This window comes from Lepidochelys olivacea (genome assembly GCF_965140295.1).
Source record: "Lepidochelys olivacea isolate rLepOli2 genome assembly, chromosome: 6".
Classification (NCBI taxonomy): domain Eukaryota; kingdom Metazoa; phylum Chordata; order Testudines; family Cheloniidae; genus Lepidochelys; species Lepidochelys olivacea.
In genome coordinates this window covers 28460272-28478294 of record NC_140416.1, presented here as the reverse complement: position 1 = coordinate 28478294, position 18023 = coordinate 28460272, and the positions used below count along the sequence as shown (strand labels likewise).

The following is an 18023-nucleotide window of genomic DNA, read 5'->3' as shown; positions in this document are numbered from 1 at the left end:
TTCTCTAGTTCAAACAGGAATTTTTTGGAGGAAGTTCTGAGGCTTGTATTATACAGGAGGTCAGACTTCATGATCACAATAGTCCCTTCTGGCCTTAGAATCTATAAATACTTAAGTGATCAGTAGAGAAAACAAGATTACATGTAACTATGCTATAGCTAATAAGATCAATTCACTTTGCTTTGAAATTAGTCCTTGGCTCACTGAATTCAGGGTTTGTATGCTATGGATTTTCCTGGACAGTATTGTAGCAATGTCTTAAAGAACAGGATGAAAGCTGTTCCCTAAAGTTATGTCAAGAACCCGTGAGACTGAGGGAACAATGGCAATAAAGTGGATCTTCATAGATTCCCTTTACCTTATATATAAAGGATGGTTCTCGGACATTATCTGAGCCACAGGTGACTGGAACAGCATGAGTGTATCCTAAAAGGATATGTAGCAATTATCATAATTTAAAAACGGGGTCTTATTGCCCAAAGGGCAAACAAGGGCTGGAAGAGATCTAGTCTCAGTGGAAGATGTCTTCTTGGTGGATTCGAATCAGTGATTCTTGCATGCACTTACTTCTCTGACATTTCTTCACCATTTCATCAGGAAGCTCAAGATGAGAGAGCCCACATCATTCTCATGGTTTAAATTTGGGCTTATCAATTTTGGTATTTAGTAGTACTACACATGTTCATATACTGCCAACAGATCCAGACCTACTGTTTCAGAACCACTGGTAACTTCAAGTCTGATCTAGAATGGTTCCATCTGGCATCTGGAACCATCAACCATGCCAGATGGAATGGTTCCATCTGGCAAATCCTATTAAATATTGATACTGAAGACTGGAATCTTTTTCTAAACCTTCTGTGTACAATCCAGTTCAGGTATAGGGTGTCAAGGTCTTGAATGCACCTTTTATGCATCATCTTAATCTTATAGTTTCCAGTCTGGTCTTGAAGAGCAAATTAGAGCAGCAAAGATCACTGGAGCCCCAAATGCTCAAGCCATACCGTCTTTTCCTTACCAATATTCCCTGTGCCATGGGTCAGTTTGGGGCAGGTGTAGAAGTACCTTCAGTGCTCAAAGAATCTCATACATTATGGACATCTTCAGGCAGCCAGATCCACCAACTTAGTGATTGCTTTGCACATGCAAATATTCACTAAGTTGCTGCAGTGAGGGTCAGGATCTGGCACTGAAAATTCAGGAGAGGTTCAATAGATTCTTTTGTAGCCCAAAAGAAAACCCAATTACGAATCAGAATGGAAGCTCTGATTTAAAAATCTCATCAAGAATGGAACTGGAATAGAAAGAGGAATCAAATTCAAACATTTCTGGTAATATTTCCACCTAAAGAAGTTAGGCTTTGCTCTGTCTATAATCACATCTACAATGGCTATCAAATGAATAGGGTCATACCCTATATAGTCAAACTACCGTGATGTTTAAAGGACTCATTAATGTTGTATCTCCATTTAGAAAACTACGATCAATTACTTTTGAATCTAGTTCTGCAAGACTGATAGTGCATCTGCTTAGCCAATGTAGGGATGGGCTGTATATTACCTGTTTCTGAAGATGTAATTACTAGAAAAACTAATAGAAGAGTGAGCGAGTGAGCTACAGGCTTTGATATCTGAATTTCACAGGGAAAAGGAGGCTCTCTACTTCTTCACCTAAATTTTATTCTTAAAATAGTCAGAGTTTCATTTAAGTCATTCTATTGCTTTCTTGGTTTTCTTGCTAAAACTTCATAATGCACATGGGAAAGACAAAAAGAAAAGGAGGACTTGTGGCACCTTGGGAAAGACAGATTACCTAAACTTTACCTTCCTGTTAAAATGGGTTTAAACTACTGCTCAGAGAGGAAAAATATTATCCTGGTCTCTAGTTTTTGTCCTCTGATTTATGTAGTGATGATAGCTAGTATACTATTCCAGTCAACTACCATTCACTCTCTCTACATGATATTTGAGTGAACAGGTGTGAGATTGAGTAGTTAATATATCCGGAGGAATTTCATGTCATTTCATCTGATTTTAGACAAAACATTCAACTAATCTCTGCTTGTTGAGTAAATAAACATTTTATTGTATTTGAATTAAGCAGTTCTACATGCAACATTTCATAGGTTTATTGAAGTGAAAAGTTATTTTTCAGTTACACAGCATATCAAATATATGTTCACGAAAGAAAAGTATGTTTTATAATAAATGCATGATTTGAAATTTTGCTATGCAATTTCACACTTATAACAGTAGATGGCACAGTTTAACAAGCTTATGTTCTAATAAATTTGTTAGTCTCTAAGGTGCCACAAGTCCTCCTTTTCTTTTTATGGATACAGACTAACACGACTGCTACTCTGAAACCTGTCATTTAACAACATAGTTACTCATTTATAGTTAATTTTCTAAAGGGCAATATAGGTACATGAAACTTCAAAACCAGTTTTTGGATTAAAAATATAATAACTGAAATAGATATAAAAGCTTGGTGACTTGAGAAGAAGGCCAGAGTCACTTAAGGCTCAAACATCATTTCCAACTTAAAAGATCTATTAAATGTTTTCAGATGTGGATCTGTAAGAATATAGTCTGCTTCATTAAAACACATAATTTAGCATTTGATATTTACCACTAAAGAAGCTTTCTCTGGTCCAAAGTTGAGATCATTCCAATTCAAATCTATGGAAGCTTAAAAATATAGAAATTTGGGCATAACTGCTTTTGTTTTTAAGGTATAAAACAGTATCTATTATAAGCCTCTCTTTTCAGATGCATCTAACTTTGTGAAACATTAATTCTTTGGGACCGAAATATTTCAGGCTTGGTCTCTGCCCAAACATGATTGTTTTGGAAAGTTTCAGCAAACTCCCTGTGGTTATGTTTGAGTTATGACTCTGGTAAAAAGTATGTCTTTCTGTCATAAAAAGGTGCAATATTTTCCTCTTCAGCATAACTAAAAAATAGTTAACATTTGAGATTTGAAATTCGGAATGTATATAGTCTCTGACAAGTAGTACATGATTTAACAATTTCTTAAATTTTGTGTTGTGAAAACAACAATTACGAAGTTTGAAAATGTATCCTGTATCAGGATTATTAAATTTCATTAATGTTTATGCTACACTTTAGTCATTGTGTGCACCTATGTTGTGGTCTGTGCAGTGAAATCCATAGTGCCCATTGAGGTGATCTCAGCATGCTGGGAGTTCTGTTACAAGAAGCGTTATTCTGGTTTACCCAAAACAGAAACACCTGCTGCAAAAGCTCTCATTAAAGATCCCATAGCCAAGTGGATTGAGCACAAGATTGAAAATGATACAGTCTTGAGTTCTTTTCCCCTGATTTGATTTAATAGTAGTTTGCACTTATGTAAAAGTCTATAAATATTATTTAGTTAGGCCTCAAAACATTCTGTGAGGTAGCAAATCTGTATTTTACAGAGAGGGTAACTGAGTTACACAGAGATTAAGTGTCTTTCCCAAGGTCATACAGCAAGTCGATAGGAGGATCAGAACCAGTCTCCTAACTACTAAGTCCTTACCTTATCCACTACACAGCAGTTTCGTTCAAGGGAAATTGCTTAACCCATCTTTGTTTTAGTTATTGCATTTGTAAAAGCCAGCTAAGAATTTTGCAAAGACAGATGAGATTTTTTGAGTTCTACAGGTGAAAAAGAATTATGGATACTGTCACAGATCTCGTAGAGCTCCACCTTTTGGAAACTCATACTGCTATGAGGGGATCCAAATGCTGAATCCCACGCATCCTTAGCTTTCTGGGGTTGGGCAGAGTCCCTGGCTTTGGGCCTCTAGGCACGCACCTTATGTCTGATACCCTTCTGGACAGTGGGGATTTCACAGTCAAATTGCTTAAGCCCTGAAACTAGTGCCATCTCCCCCACGCCTATCGAGCAACTATTGGACATTCCCTGCTTTTTGTCACCTGTCTCTATTCTGTCTGGGGATTCTTCTTCAAGTGTTTGCGTGCCCAGTGCATTGTCATCAGAGATTTTTCTCACAGCCATATTCCATTGGCTTCTGCTGCCTCACACTATTGCATGATGGTATAAAGGGCAGAGCTGCCCCCAACCCCAATCAGTTCCTTTCTACTGCCCATGATGGTTGTTAGTTCTATCTTGCTAACGCAAGTTTTCTCTTGTTTGGGTATTGTATATAGTTGGTACTCATTAATAGTTAATAGTTTTAGTGTTAAGATATTTTTAATAGTAGGTTTTCTCTATTGGGCTACTTTTTTGTATTCTGGTTTCTGCCATTTGGGTACTGGGTATTGGGACATGCTTCAGTTCTCAGGCTTCAATACCTTCGAGAAGCCAGTTAGTGACCTGCACTCCAGGTGCCTCAAGTGCCTAGGAGAGGCTAATGTCAGAGACAGGTGCCAAATCTGCAGGGACTTTAAGCTCAGAACTAAAAAGGATAGGGAGGTCAGACTAAAACAACTTCTGATGGAGGCAGTCCAGCTCCCACCCTCAGAGACTCTCTGTTCGGATAGCTCCTCCTGTATTGGCAGAGTCTCAATGCCGATCTTCTCCAGTACCGAGGAAGAGGCACTGGAAGACAACACTGAAGGACTAGTATCCTGGAGATCAAGGTCCATGGCACCAAAGTCCATCAAACATGCTGGGAAGGAGGATAGAGTGCACTCAATCCAAGGCACTCTCCAATACAAATAACTTCTCAGACAGGGTCATTGACTCTAGCACTGGTACCAGTCCCGTTATGATCATCCCCTAAGGTGGCACCAACTGGTTCGGGGATCCTGTCTTTGTTGGTTTAGTGCAGCAAGAGGCTACCCCGATGCCGTCAACCCTTGAAGCATATACTATGGCATGTGACCTGCTGAATCTCTCCGTACTGGTTATGCCATGGTTCAAAAATCATCTTGCCTGGTACCGACAGTTACTCATCAAGATTTGTCAACTTCAGTTCAGTGTCTGGTACTGTGGGCACCTCCGGACACACTACTGCCTCTCTGTATGGTGCTGTATGGTGGTTAACTCTCAGCCAACCAGAAATTTTGACTAATTGGCACCTCCCATTCTCCCAACATGCTGAATAACAAAGCTCTTACTGTACTACTATCTATTACTCAGCTTAAGTTGCAAAGGGATGTGTTGTGGAACTAAAGGTTTAACTCCGCAGATGAACCATGTGGGGTCAATATGGTTCCACTTCATGGAATTTGTATTTTCAATTTTCTTTTTAAAAACTCAGTCATATTAAAATATGTTAGAAGATTAAGGTCACAAAGTAAAGCATTCAGAAGTTAGGAAATTATACAAATAAGGTTGCCTGTGGACCCTTAATTTAGCCTCCTTGTGCATGTGGATTATTACAGTCTTTAATTACATATGATCCCATATTATTTTTTCCACAGAAATCCTTCCTCATTCAGTGCACAGAGAAGTCAGTGCTCAATGAAACAGGGTTGTATAATGAATGAGTCTTTTGCTCTGTCTCATTCATTGCGGAAGTTGGAAGGTGTGTAGCAAATGAGACAGAGAATTGGAGGAAGAGAAAGGGTGATCTTGTGTTTGAATTATCCAAAATACTGAACAGCTGCTCATTCAGTGAACTGCATACATTCTGTGCACTGAATGAGGCAGGGGACCTGTGAAAAACTGAATATGTGATCAGGTCATAGAGCGTATGCACCTTCATATATAAGGACAACTCAGATTGGTCTGCAGGTTGCAAGATGGATTTCAACCCTTGCACTTTCATGACAAAATTTCTGGCCCTGGTATCACAAACATTGTAGTGGTTCAGCATGCCCCTCCCCCCTTACCTAATAGCATGCCAGTGTGTATAGCTGAATTTGAGGCAGCAATGTGTAGAATCTTTCCCCTCTCCTCTCCTCTCTTTCACCAGCCCAGAGTGTTCCAATATTCTTCCATTCTCCAGATGGGATCTGTTATTGTTGACCCTCTCCCCACAATTGCAATAGAGAAAGCAAACAGATTCTTCATCTTCGAGGTGGTACTCTCAGGAGACAAAGAGCAGTTGTGTGTCTATATAAATAAATATATATATATATAAGATGCATGCACCACTACATTTGTAGTTTATCCTTAAGTGGCTCCCTGCACAAAGGTGAATGTCATCCTTGGATTCTAAGCTCTGTTGGATGGTCTTCATACTTTTCTGTAAGGTGCCCAGCATGTTTAAGTCCAGTAGACTACTTGTGGAAGTAGCTGCTCACCAATTGCATAAGGAGTTCATCGTCTGGTCCTGAGTGAGTTGAATATACTGTACATTTCTATCTATTTAGTATTTTTATTGCCTCCATTACCAGAGTGTCTGAAAGACCCTCACAATCTTTAATGTATTTATCTTATCCAACACTATTATAATGGGGAATAAAAGTCTATAAATACTATTGTCTACATTTTATAGATGTGCAGCTGAGGCCCAGAGAGACTAAGTGACTTGCCTAAGGTCATAGAGGAAGTCTGTGCCAGAGCAGGGAGTTGAACCTAGGTCTCCTTAGTCCTAGGCTGGCACCTTAAGTGCTTGACAATCCTTCTTTTTTACATGGAATTTCTACCTTCTCAGGGCCAGTCTTTTTTCTGATGCTGAGAAGTTAATGGAAGAGATTAGGAAAACATCTTTGCTATATAAGTTAAAATTTCTAATTTGGAGATACAGCTGTCTTTCACCTTTCCCCACCTCTCTTCCTGAAATATAGTCACTATAATAAAGAAATCTTTTATAAAGCCAAGCGTGCAAATGGCTGTCAACTAATTTTTCCCCCACTTGTGATAAACTCACTCGTTCCTGTAGCTAAGAAGACTTGTATTACTACTCTGCTGTAGAAAATCAGGTATTCTCCCTCTGCCTCTGATGTTTTGACTATATTAACCTCAGTGTCTCTGCAGAAAACTGAAGAGTTCTGCCTCAGTGAAGGGAGAGGTTACTAGCTAATGCTTGTCTTTGTCCTTTTGAGGTGACAGTGGACACTACTCCACCCAATTTGATTCAAGACACTGATTTGTCTGAGGCAGAGGAAATTCTAAAGGAACAACCTGGCTCAAACCTCTCAATGTTTTCTGCTAAAAGACCTACCAAGCCTATGCCAGAACTGTTACTAAATAACTTAGAATTATGCCATCATTTAGTTGCTTCAAAAGAAATATGCCTATTGATGATAAGAAAAGCCTGATGATGCATTTACTAATTACAGTATGTCAGCAACAGTTTTTTGGTGCCATTTGTAGCTCTGCCTTTTGCTCTTGTGACAGTAGTGAACACAGTAGCCATTCCAGACTGATTATAGAAAATTCAAGGCCATTTTACAGAGGATAATTCTAATTGTTTATTTTCAGGTTTAAATAAATGTGATGTGGATTTATTTATTTACTAAGAATTGGTATATATGTAGTGCTCAGGAAAATAGCCTCTAATGTCTAATTAGTGGTTAGTGAGCATAAAAAGACTTTGCAGTTCACATAAGCAAACAAATAGCTTGCTAGAACTTTGTTACAGCTGCATCTCCCCTTCCCACTATAGCATCAGGTATCTTTACCAGGATGTAGTTGTCCATAGTGTGCTTTAGCAGTCAAAGCTGTATTGGTGCATATCAAAATATTTGAGTAACCACTCTGGAGAAATTCACTTTTTTTTTTTTGTAAATGAAATTTCATACTATTCAGGGACTTCCCTGTCACACACTGCATTCTGGGGAACCACTAACTGGCTGCCAAAAATTCAGATTAAAAGAAAGAAAAATACTAGAGTGACTTTTTACTAATACCAAGTCTTAAAATTGACTGAAAAGATTTGTCCATCTCATTAGTCCAAAGTTGAATTAAAAGATTTTGGCATTGCTTTATTACCAATACTTATGAAATTAATGTATGGGCAACATAGATTTTATGCGATCCTGCTAAGCCAAACCAAACTAAACCCAATAATGCTAATATTGCTCTCTAGTTTATCCATAATTAGGTAGCTTGAGGAAATTTGTCAGGCCAGAACATTCCTTTAAAAACTTGACTATGTGGCATTTGGCGGTAGGACTCAAAACAACTATTGGAGAAGGTAAGGTACATTTTCTAAACAATACTAAGGAAAGGTAAAATGCAGTGTTAGGTGAGTATATGTCTTCAGCCTACTTGCCGCAGCTTTTATGTCTTTTTAGAATTACCTAGGTGTGTCATGTCATATTCAAAGATTTATGTTCTATATAATAGACAAAAACTAATGGATATTCTGCGCAAACTTGTCATCTTGTTCATTTTATTTGTTGAAGGGTAATGGTACTGTATAAGTTATTATATCCTACCCATTTTGCTTCAGTGTGTCTAGATTTGTGTTACTACACTAAAATGAGCTGATCTACATATGCATTTTCCCTGACAACTGAATAGAAAGCAAGAAAGCAAAGCGGATTAAAAGAATGCTTGATATTTTCTTATTGTTTTTTATTTTAGCCAAGGATCCCATCCAAATGGGCCTTTCAGTACAAACCTACTGACAATACCAAAACAAAGATCATCTTCGGTGACGTTAACTTATCATATAGGTCCCAGACGAGCTGGTAAGATAGCAGTCTGTTATTCTACACACTTTGCAGCATGTTGCTATGATTATGAGAAATTTGATTTAAATTAAACCCTCTTGTTTATAGGTGGGACTCCACACATTACAATATTTTTTGACATATTATTTTGTACATTATAACATCAGTGTAAGTTAGCATCAGTATGTAGCACATGCTTGAAAATAATTTTAATCTAATTTACTTCTAAGAATATTCAGCGGACATACTGAACATTATCTCAATACAAAACTAAAATATTAATACAATACTGTATAACTGGACAAAGTCTCTCTGCTACTGTATTAGCATACACACCTGCAGGCTTGTTAAGAGAGAGATATATATATACACATACACACACAATGGTTGTCACGAAATTTTTTTTGCAAAGTTACTGTACTGCAATAACTATTATGCCAAAATTTTTAATTCTCAGAATTATATTGCTATTGTTATTTGTATTACAGCAGTGCCTAGAGGCTTCAGTTCAGAAATGGTCCCCATAGTACTGTGATGTGTACAAACACATATTAAGAAACTGTCCCTACCTAGTAATGGAGCTTACAGTCCAAGGCCCTGATTGTGCTATAAGCACTATGTAGGCAGACTCCTGTATCCATGGGAAGCCCCAGTGAAGTCATGGAATTCGTTGCATGATCAGGCCTGATGAAAAGAGATTTTTAGCCTAAGAATGGAGTTTACATGTTAATAATCGTCGTAGAATATGAGAAAATAGAAATAGCAGATGCTGCTATGTAGTAGCTTAGTAAGTGTTGAATTCAGTAATGACCAGTGTGTATATAATGTGTATTCCGTATGCCAAAGATTAGAATTGGTCTCTTTGCCCATATGAAATTGAAGCCTTAGTATGCTGTTATTCTGCAATTTCACGCATGCATCTTTGATTTTAGCGTAATTTCAATAAGATATTAAACTGTGTAATGTAATTTTTAAAATAGAGATTTAATTGCCTGTTTAAAAATAAGTATACAAGTTTCATTGGGGATGCACAGCTACTTTTTTCCTTAAAAATATAATTATTTCTCAAATGTATTGTATATTTGTAAATCCATTCTTTTCATTGGGTTTGTCTAGTTTATTGACTGATTTTATGCTCATTTCATTTTCCTAAACCCTAAGCAGCATACAAACTCAGGCCCTGCTCCTGCAACTTGTTGCATGTGGATAGACCCCTGTGTCTCTTACGAGGTCAATTGCAAGATTAGCGCCTTGGTGACATTATATACAGCATAAAATACTGTGTGTAATCCAGTATTTTAAAAATATAAATATAAATTCAAAATACACTGAAACCTGTTAAGAACCACTCAAAGGATTGTCAAAAGTTGGTTGCTTTGCAAAGATGGCCTTCTAATAAGGGTGGAACTTCATAATTTATGGTGCAATCTGGGGATTCTTTGTCAGTCTGTTAAAACAGATTACTTGAGATGGGTGTTCTTTTACACAGATTGAACATTTACCCATTCAAACATTGTGGTTTTAACATTATATCAGAGAAAAGAAAATTGTACTTTAATGTATAAATTGAAAAAAATATTCAAATATGGCTGAATATTTACTAACTAAGTATCTCAGTGATAATATAGAACATTAAATGCATGCTTAATTAAGGAAAACAGAATGCAGTATTACCCAGTGTGGGAAATATGACATGTTTAAATATATGCAGTGATGTCTTCGGTCATATATTGTAGTCTATTATATATGTATAATTACACTAAAAACACAATTAAGAGAACATTACTAAGGTTGCAAAATCAACCACTCAAACATTAGGAAATGCCGGGATTAAGGTTGTCTATGCACTGAAAGAGGCAAGGGTTCTGTGGAATAAACAGCATACAGTAACTCCTCACTTAATGTTGTAGTTATGTTCCTGAAAAATGCAACTTTAAGTGAAACGATGTTAAATGAATCCAATTTTCCCATAAGATTTAATGTAAATGCGGGGGGTTAGGTTCCAAGGAAATTTTGGGGGGACAGACAAAAGGCATTATATACTGTACAGTACTGTACTGCGGTGGGGAGGTGCCCCGGCTTACCCAACACAGGCACAGCCCGCTGTAGACAATGAGGCACGCAAGGACGCTAGGAAGCACCTTGTGCAGCAGCAGCTTCCCCACAGAAGAACAGGCGCTGACTTTGCCAGGGGATGCTCCAGGCCCACCTTCCCATCCCCGCTCCAATCCAGGCCCGCCTCTTCCCATCCCCACTCCACCTCCTCCTTGGAGGATGCTGCATCCCCGCTCCTCCCCCTTCCTCCCAGCGCTTCCCTGCTGCCAAACAGCTGTTTGGCAGCATTTAGGACTTTCGGAGGGAGAGGGGGGAGGAGTGGAGACGTGGCGGCTTCCCCCCTCCTTCCCCTCCCTCCAGTGGCGGATTTAGAGTTAGTGGGGCCCTGTGCATTCTCTCTTATCTCCCCTCGCCTCCCCACCCCCGTTTTTCATTCTTTTTTTCTCCATTCTCCTCCTGGGGCTCAGGGCTGGGGGTGCGGGATCTGGGAGGGAGTTAGGGTGCGGGAGGAGGCTCAGGTCTGGGGCAGACAGGAAGTGCAGAGCACTTACCTGGGGCAGTTCCTGTTTGGTGCAGGGGGTGTACAGGTGGCTCCGTGCAGTGCGGCATCACCCCGTGGCTGCGATTTTGGGAGCTGCCCCCCTCCCCCTGCCCAGCCAGACAGGGCCACCCAGATCGCATGGGCTTTAGGGGTTGCAGGGCCCCTGGCTAAGCCCTGGGGCCCCGGGTTGCAGCTCTAAAGCGCCTTTGGGAATGCGGCGCTGCAAGCACGGGCCAGAGGACTCAGGAGGAGATGGGGCAGCCGTGCAGCCAGCTGGCCGGAGAGAAGCAGCGCTCCCCTGCTCCTCCTGAGTCCTCCAGCCCATTCTCGCAGGGCTGCATTCCGAAAGGGGCTTTAGAGCTGCAGTTCTGGGGCCCCCTTAGCCCAGGGCCCTGCAACCCCTAAAGCCCCTGTGTTCTGGGTGGCCCTGCCTGGCCAGGGGTGGAGGGCAGCTTCCCTGCTCCCTCCCTCCCAGAAAGTCCTAAGCGTTGGGATGGAGGGAGAAAGGGAGGGATAGGAGGCAGAGAAGAGGAACTTGTGCAATGCTCCCTTGTAAAGTCGCTGCTCTTCCACAGAATCCTACAAACAGTGGACAGAGCAGGCAGCCAAACGACGTTATAAGGAAGCATTGCACAACTTTAAATGAGCGTGTTCCCTAATGGAGTAGCGATGTAACTTGGAAACAACGTTAAGCGGGAGGACATTAAGTGAGGAGTTACTGTATAATTATGTAATTAAAATCTGTTACATAATACATACATACGGAGGGGGGAGGGTGGGAATTAAGGTTGCACATTGCATTTCCTAACTGAGTGCTTGATTTTGCAGTCTTAATAGTGTTTTTTTTTTAATATTGTGTGTACATGTGTGTAATTTCCTCGATCTTTAAAAAAGCAAACTGAAAACACAAAAATTCTATCTTATATCATTGATATTCACATGAGTCATTAATGGGGCTGGAACCTTTAGGTCCAGTACACAGACCTCTGCCACTTTAATTAATGGAGAAACTGACAGAAGTAGTAGGTTGTCATCTTCTATATCAACCAGCACTAGAGGATGATGGAGTCACTTTGCTAGTGGATTTCACAGATATTTGCTGACAGCAAAGTAAAAGTGAGATTCAGGGTCTTGGGTTCTATTCCAGGCTATGGAGGGAAGTGTCCTCTAGTATGTATGGACTCTTCTGCCTATCTTCCCCCATCTGACCCCCCCTACTGCCAAATCCCCTCCAACTTGTCCTTGTCCCAGTCCTGTCTCTTCCTCACATCTGGCTCCTTGTCCCAGTACCATTCTTCTCAGACTTCTCATCTCAGTTACAGTATCCTTGTATAGTAAGTCTTAGACTCAGCCCTCTAGACTCGCTGTTGCACTTCCAGTTTCCATGTCTCTACCTCCTCCCAACTCCCATTCTTCTTGTCCAGCCATTCCCAGTCCCCACCCCACTTTCTTATTTCCTTGGCCCCAGTTTCCTTATCCAGGCATTCCCAACCCCCTCTTCCATCTGACTTCTAGTAATTTCCCTGGTTCTTCCAGCCCATGTTCCCTGTACCTACTGGCTCCCTGTCCCAGTCTCCCAATCTGGGTTTCTTGTCCAATCTCAATGTCTCTGCTTCCTCCAGCTCCTTGTCCCAGTCTCTTTGCTTAGCCAGTTCCTGTTCTGCCCCTATACTCAATTCATTCTCACATCCATCTGCCCTTCCCCCAGTCAGCCCCATATCCTCCCTGTTTTTCATTCAGTCTCAATTATCCCCCCCCCCACCCCTCCCCCCCCGCCACACACAAACTGACCCTCCCATGTCCCTTCATGGCTCCCAGTCTCGGTGTCCCGCAAACTTCCAGTTTCTATCTCTCCACCCTGCCAACCTCCAGTCCCAGTTCGCCCTGCCTGGCTCCTTGTCCCATATACACCTTTTGCCCTTCCACTTAACTCCCCGGATCTGAATCTTGCCCTTTTGTATTCAAGTCAGGCAGTTTCCTTCTCCATGCTGCGTGGGTGCCAGCAGGGGGTTATTGAAAGTAAAGACGCCCTGCTTTGCCCCTGCATCCCTAGGCTGGAAGGAACATGCTCAGTCACACTGTGCAAATGGCACATGTACAATCTGATCAGCACTAGGAGCTGTGAGAGGCTTGAGCATGCTCAGTGCACAAAGAATACAGAGATTTTCGCTGCTAAATCTAAGAAATCTACTGATCATATGGAAACTGCAGTTTTTCAAAGGCTTATAACTTGGCCAAATTTTGGCACATTTTCACAGGAACAGTGAAAGGCATATCTGTGATGCAAAGCTACCTTCCTGCCAAATTTAAAGTCTCTGCTCCAAAGCATGGAGATGCTAGAGTTTTTAAAGTAAAGGTCACCAGAATTTTTTAATGTTGCAAACAACTTATTTTTTTCTAGCATTATTCTCAGAAACAGATGAACTGTTGTGGCTGAAATTTTCCATAAAAACTCAGCCTGAGGCAGACAACCAGCATAGAAAATTTTAGTGCAGACAGTTACGGTTTAGCAAAATCACAAGCACCTGAAAACAGGGTCTTATAAAGGTAAGTGTAGGGGAAACTTAATAATCAATGCGAACAGCCCCTCCTAACATAAGTATTAAAACCACATACATTAAAACCAAGTTACTAAACAAAAAGTTAGGTTTTACACATACATTTTCACTGGGGATCTCATATGTAAGTGTGAAGTTCAAATCTCTTCCAGAAGCTGATATACAGTTTTTATATGGAGAAGTTTAAACACTGAACAGAGCATGCACTCAACAAATCACTCAGATGTGCAGCCTAACCTGTATTGCTTGTGTATAAAACCAAAACAGTGAATAAGTCTTGATGTCTGATATGTATTTAATAGTTTGATCCATCTGTAGTATTTCTTTCACCTGTCACTTTGCTCTTATTAAGCTGTAGAATTTTCTTATTTTTCATTTTGATCTTTAAAAAACATTATTTTTTGTGCTTTAAAGAAATACTCAGGAAATTATTATATGTATGTTTTTGCAGGTACTTCCCCTAGCTTGAGTCCTGTTGGTTCATCTAATCATGGGTCTATCTCCAGTGGGTCCTTTGTCAATCGATCACCTGTAGAATTTCCTGATACTGCTGATTTTCTTACTAAGCCAAGTGTTAATTTACATAAACCTCTGGGATATACATTTAGTTCTCCAGATTTTCAGCAGCAAGTTAAAGCTTCTACAAGCTATACTTGTAACAGGTACTGTAAACCCTCAGAAGTATTCAAAAGTATAAAAGCAAATTATTATATGCTATAAATATCAACACTTTTATATTAAAAATCATACTGATTTCCTTTTTTCCTAACCAAACGATATATCTGTGAAAGATAACTTCTCATACTAATTTATATCCAATGTATATGTAGCATCTATTATCAGGAAGGGCTGTAAATACACTTTACATATTTCATTGCTCTGTAATTGAATGTGGCAACCATTCTGTACTAGGAGTGCTATACTTTATGTTTTAGGAGGGGAAGGGAAACCCCATGTTTGGGAATTAATTCTATTCTGATTCAGTCACCTTTCAAATGACCAACACTACTTCTGGTAGCACATTGAAGGTTACTTATCTAAAGTATCCTGCTAACATTATGAGATTTACCAAGGTGATAGGACTGCAAGTATCTGAATAATAGCATAGTAACTAGTGTTTATACAGCAATCAGAAGTGGGAAAAAAAGAAATAAGCTAATATTGTTTCTTGTCTTGTTTATTCTGTAAGCTGTGGACATAAACTTCTCAAGCATATTTCAACATCAAAGTCAGAATCTGGTGCAGAATATCAAGGTAGAAAATCAGGTAGGATTTCAAAATATGCAGGTATTTGCTAGTGCTTCACTATGCTTTCTCAATAGTCAAATAAGCAATTTTAAAAGTCCACATTAAAAATTTTCCTATACTTCCAAACAATTCATACGCATATCTTTTCAGTAACCATTTTAGTAGATCCCTAAGTATCTGGTTTATTATCTCTCAATTTCTTGAGCTAGGATAGGAGATGGCATAGTCTTATGTGTATCCTGTTCACTAAAGTTATGTTTTCTAACAGATGCCTACTTCTGGCTTTATAATTTTGCAAGCAAATGGAGTTTTTAATGCTCTGTAGCTGGTTTTCTGAATTTTTAACATGTCACACAACAAAATGTACTTTCCTACCACCTGACTAGCAGTCACTGTGTTGTAATAATTCAATTTCTATGAATAATAGGTTAAAATCCTACAGTGTAGCTTTTTCCACACACTCTCCATCAGGGAAGTTATTTTTGTCTTATGAACTCTCCTGTTAAGTCTTTGAATGAAAATAAGATAAAAAACAAACAACTGATTTTCATTATGAAGAACCTGTCGAGGCCATCTGAAGAATTATTGGCCAGTTAAACTAGATTTACATCTTTGCACTGCTGGAGTGGCACAAAGCAGCCAAAGTGTACCAGTGATCTGGCCTGATTTTTGTGAAAATGGATTACTTTAAATTTTTTCTGCTACCAGACTTTAACCAGCTACCGTACTTCTCAAGGGACCAAACGTCAGTTGGAGATACCAGATCACATTACTCTCTGTCCATTCCCCCTTTCTACTCCACTACACCCTTCACCCCTGAACGAGATGCTGAGGGAGGGGATTCATAGGAGCCAGCTATATCAGCTGTACTCCCAATGGCGGTTCATTCGTTCCAACCTCTTTCCGCGATTCAGAGTGGTTTCCACTTCCTTTGCTTGAGTGCCTACAGAATTTAAGAATAGTGTGAATTCAAACTTGAAGTGGACTTGTGCATTCTGTTCTTGACATACTGGTTTAGATGTTTATATCAAGAGAAATCTGTTTGGTTGCCCTCTTCTTTCACCTCTTCCCTTTCTATTATTCATTCCTCGATTTCTGTTTTGTGTAGACTACTATAAAAAAAGTGGGTTTTACAACTGAACTCTGAAATCAATTTGACTAGAACTCATTCTGATACATCTTCGCCTTAGTGATAAAATGTTCCACAATAATTTGTGTTTCTGATAAGTTCAGTTGTCTTCATGGATCATGAATGGAGAGACAATCTGAGGGCTTGTCTTCACTACCAGGGAGATCGATGCTGCTGCAACTGATGCAGTGGGTGTTGATTTAGCAGGTCTAGTGAAGACCTGCTAAATTGACGGCAGAGCCCTCTCCAGTTGACTCTGGTACTCCACCTCTCCGAGAAGAGTAAGGTAAGTTAAACAAAGAGTGTCTCCTGTCAACACAGTGCAGTGAAGACACCGCGTAAGTCAACCTAAGCTATGTAGACTCCAGCTATGTTGTTGTTCACGTAGCTGAAGTAGCATAACTTAGGTCGACTGATCCTGCTAGTGAAGACAAGCCCTAAGGTATCCTTTTCATATTTCTTTAGGACCAGTATCTTGAGTTGGATTCAGAAGTGAACTGAGAACCATAGTAATATGCAGCGCACATACATCTATGCTACTTAGAAAAGAGCTTTGGTCACTCAGTCTTTCCCCTGTCCCCAAGCACCCAGCCTGGAGAGGCTGAGCACCACACCTCTCTGCCATTCCAGCTCCCTGAGCTGGGGGAAAAGTCTGAATGGCTTTTTGTCTCTCTGGCCCCAGAGCAATTTTTTTTTTGCTGACTTTTTAGATTTGCCCCCAAAAAATCAGAATATTTGGTTTTATTTCAGATTGAACCAATTTTTTTGAACTGCAAATGAAACAAAAAATCTATTATTTGTGAACTCTTTCTAGACCAGGACCATATCTTTCTCTGTTGACAGTAAAATACCTAGCACCCAAAAGCATGCTGAATAGTGAACCATATATCTGATTCTGTAATCTGTTTTCATTTACTTTTAGAGAAGAGAGCATTATCTGCTTGTAATATTTTAATTCTTTTAAGATTACTGCTTTTTTAAAATAATCTCCCAGTCTTCTCCACTAACTCTGTAGAGTATTTATTGTCACATTTATTTAAACTCTTAAATTTGTCAGAAAGGAAGTGCAAAAAGTGAAGCATTTAGCCACTCATGTTTCACCAAAGGAGACATATAAGTATCTACAATGATAAAATGTAACAGTTAAGGAGTTTGATGCTGGAGTATTACAAACTTATTTACTCGCATTTAATAAACAAATGTGCATCCAATAAACAGGAAGATGCAATAAGCACAGTGTGGTACAGTACAATGATTTTCCATCCCCTCTTTTGCAATGTGTCTAATGCATAGAAGGATATGGAAAGATTGGTTTGAGATTTTAATGAATGTGGAATTGTAAAATAATAAATGCTGTATTGTAAAGGACACAATTTGAGCTTAAATGACAAATTTATTTGGGGGAATATTTATATAAAATATTAAAATTATTTGAATATATAAAATACATCTTATAGGAATCCATAGTGTCATCTTAGTTAAAACACAGGCTGATGAATGTAACCATCCCCTTCTTCAGGGCACTCTCTGCTTAATAGCTTGAGAAGAGAAAAGAAAAGGTGGACTTTGCAGAAATCACAAGGCAATAAATCTAACTTCTAGTGGGTCAAGGGTGGGAGCAAGTAGCAATTAATTAAAAATCTTAATTCCTGAATTGATTTATGAATAAATTGTTGATAGTAATTGTGCACTTGTTATATTTAAGGTGAAGATGGAACCACGGGTATTTCAGAAGAGTCAGTCCACCATGCAGAGGGATGGAAAGATGAAAGAAAAGAAAGCAGAGACTGCAGAAAAAAGTTGATAGAAAGTGACAGTCAGCAAATGGATCAAACACAGTATAACCAGCAATCTGATGTAAGCATATAATTGCAGTAATACCCGCAATGTTGTATATTAATGTATTTCTCTGTGAGTTTTAATATCATATTCTAAGGAGGTCCTTACTTTAC

At 39.4% G+C, this 18023-nt stretch overlaps 1 protein-coding gene across 1 annotated transcript in view; it reads left to right on the top strand.

Moving 5' to 3' along the window:
• Positions 1-18023, top strand: part of PDE3B (phosphodiesterase 3B) — a 235263-nt gene that overhangs the window by 168126 nt on the left and 49114 nt on the right. Inside the window, exons 5-8 of the mRNA XM_084630738.1 lie at positions 8452-8558; positions 14146-14356; positions 14884-14960; positions 17777-17928. Coding sequence (XP_084486864.1) covers positions 8452-8558; positions 14146-14356; positions 14884-14960; positions 17777-17928 — 547 coding nt within the window. The remainder of the gene's footprint in view (positions 1-8451; positions 8559-14145; positions 14357-14883; positions 14961-17776; positions 17929-18023) is intronic.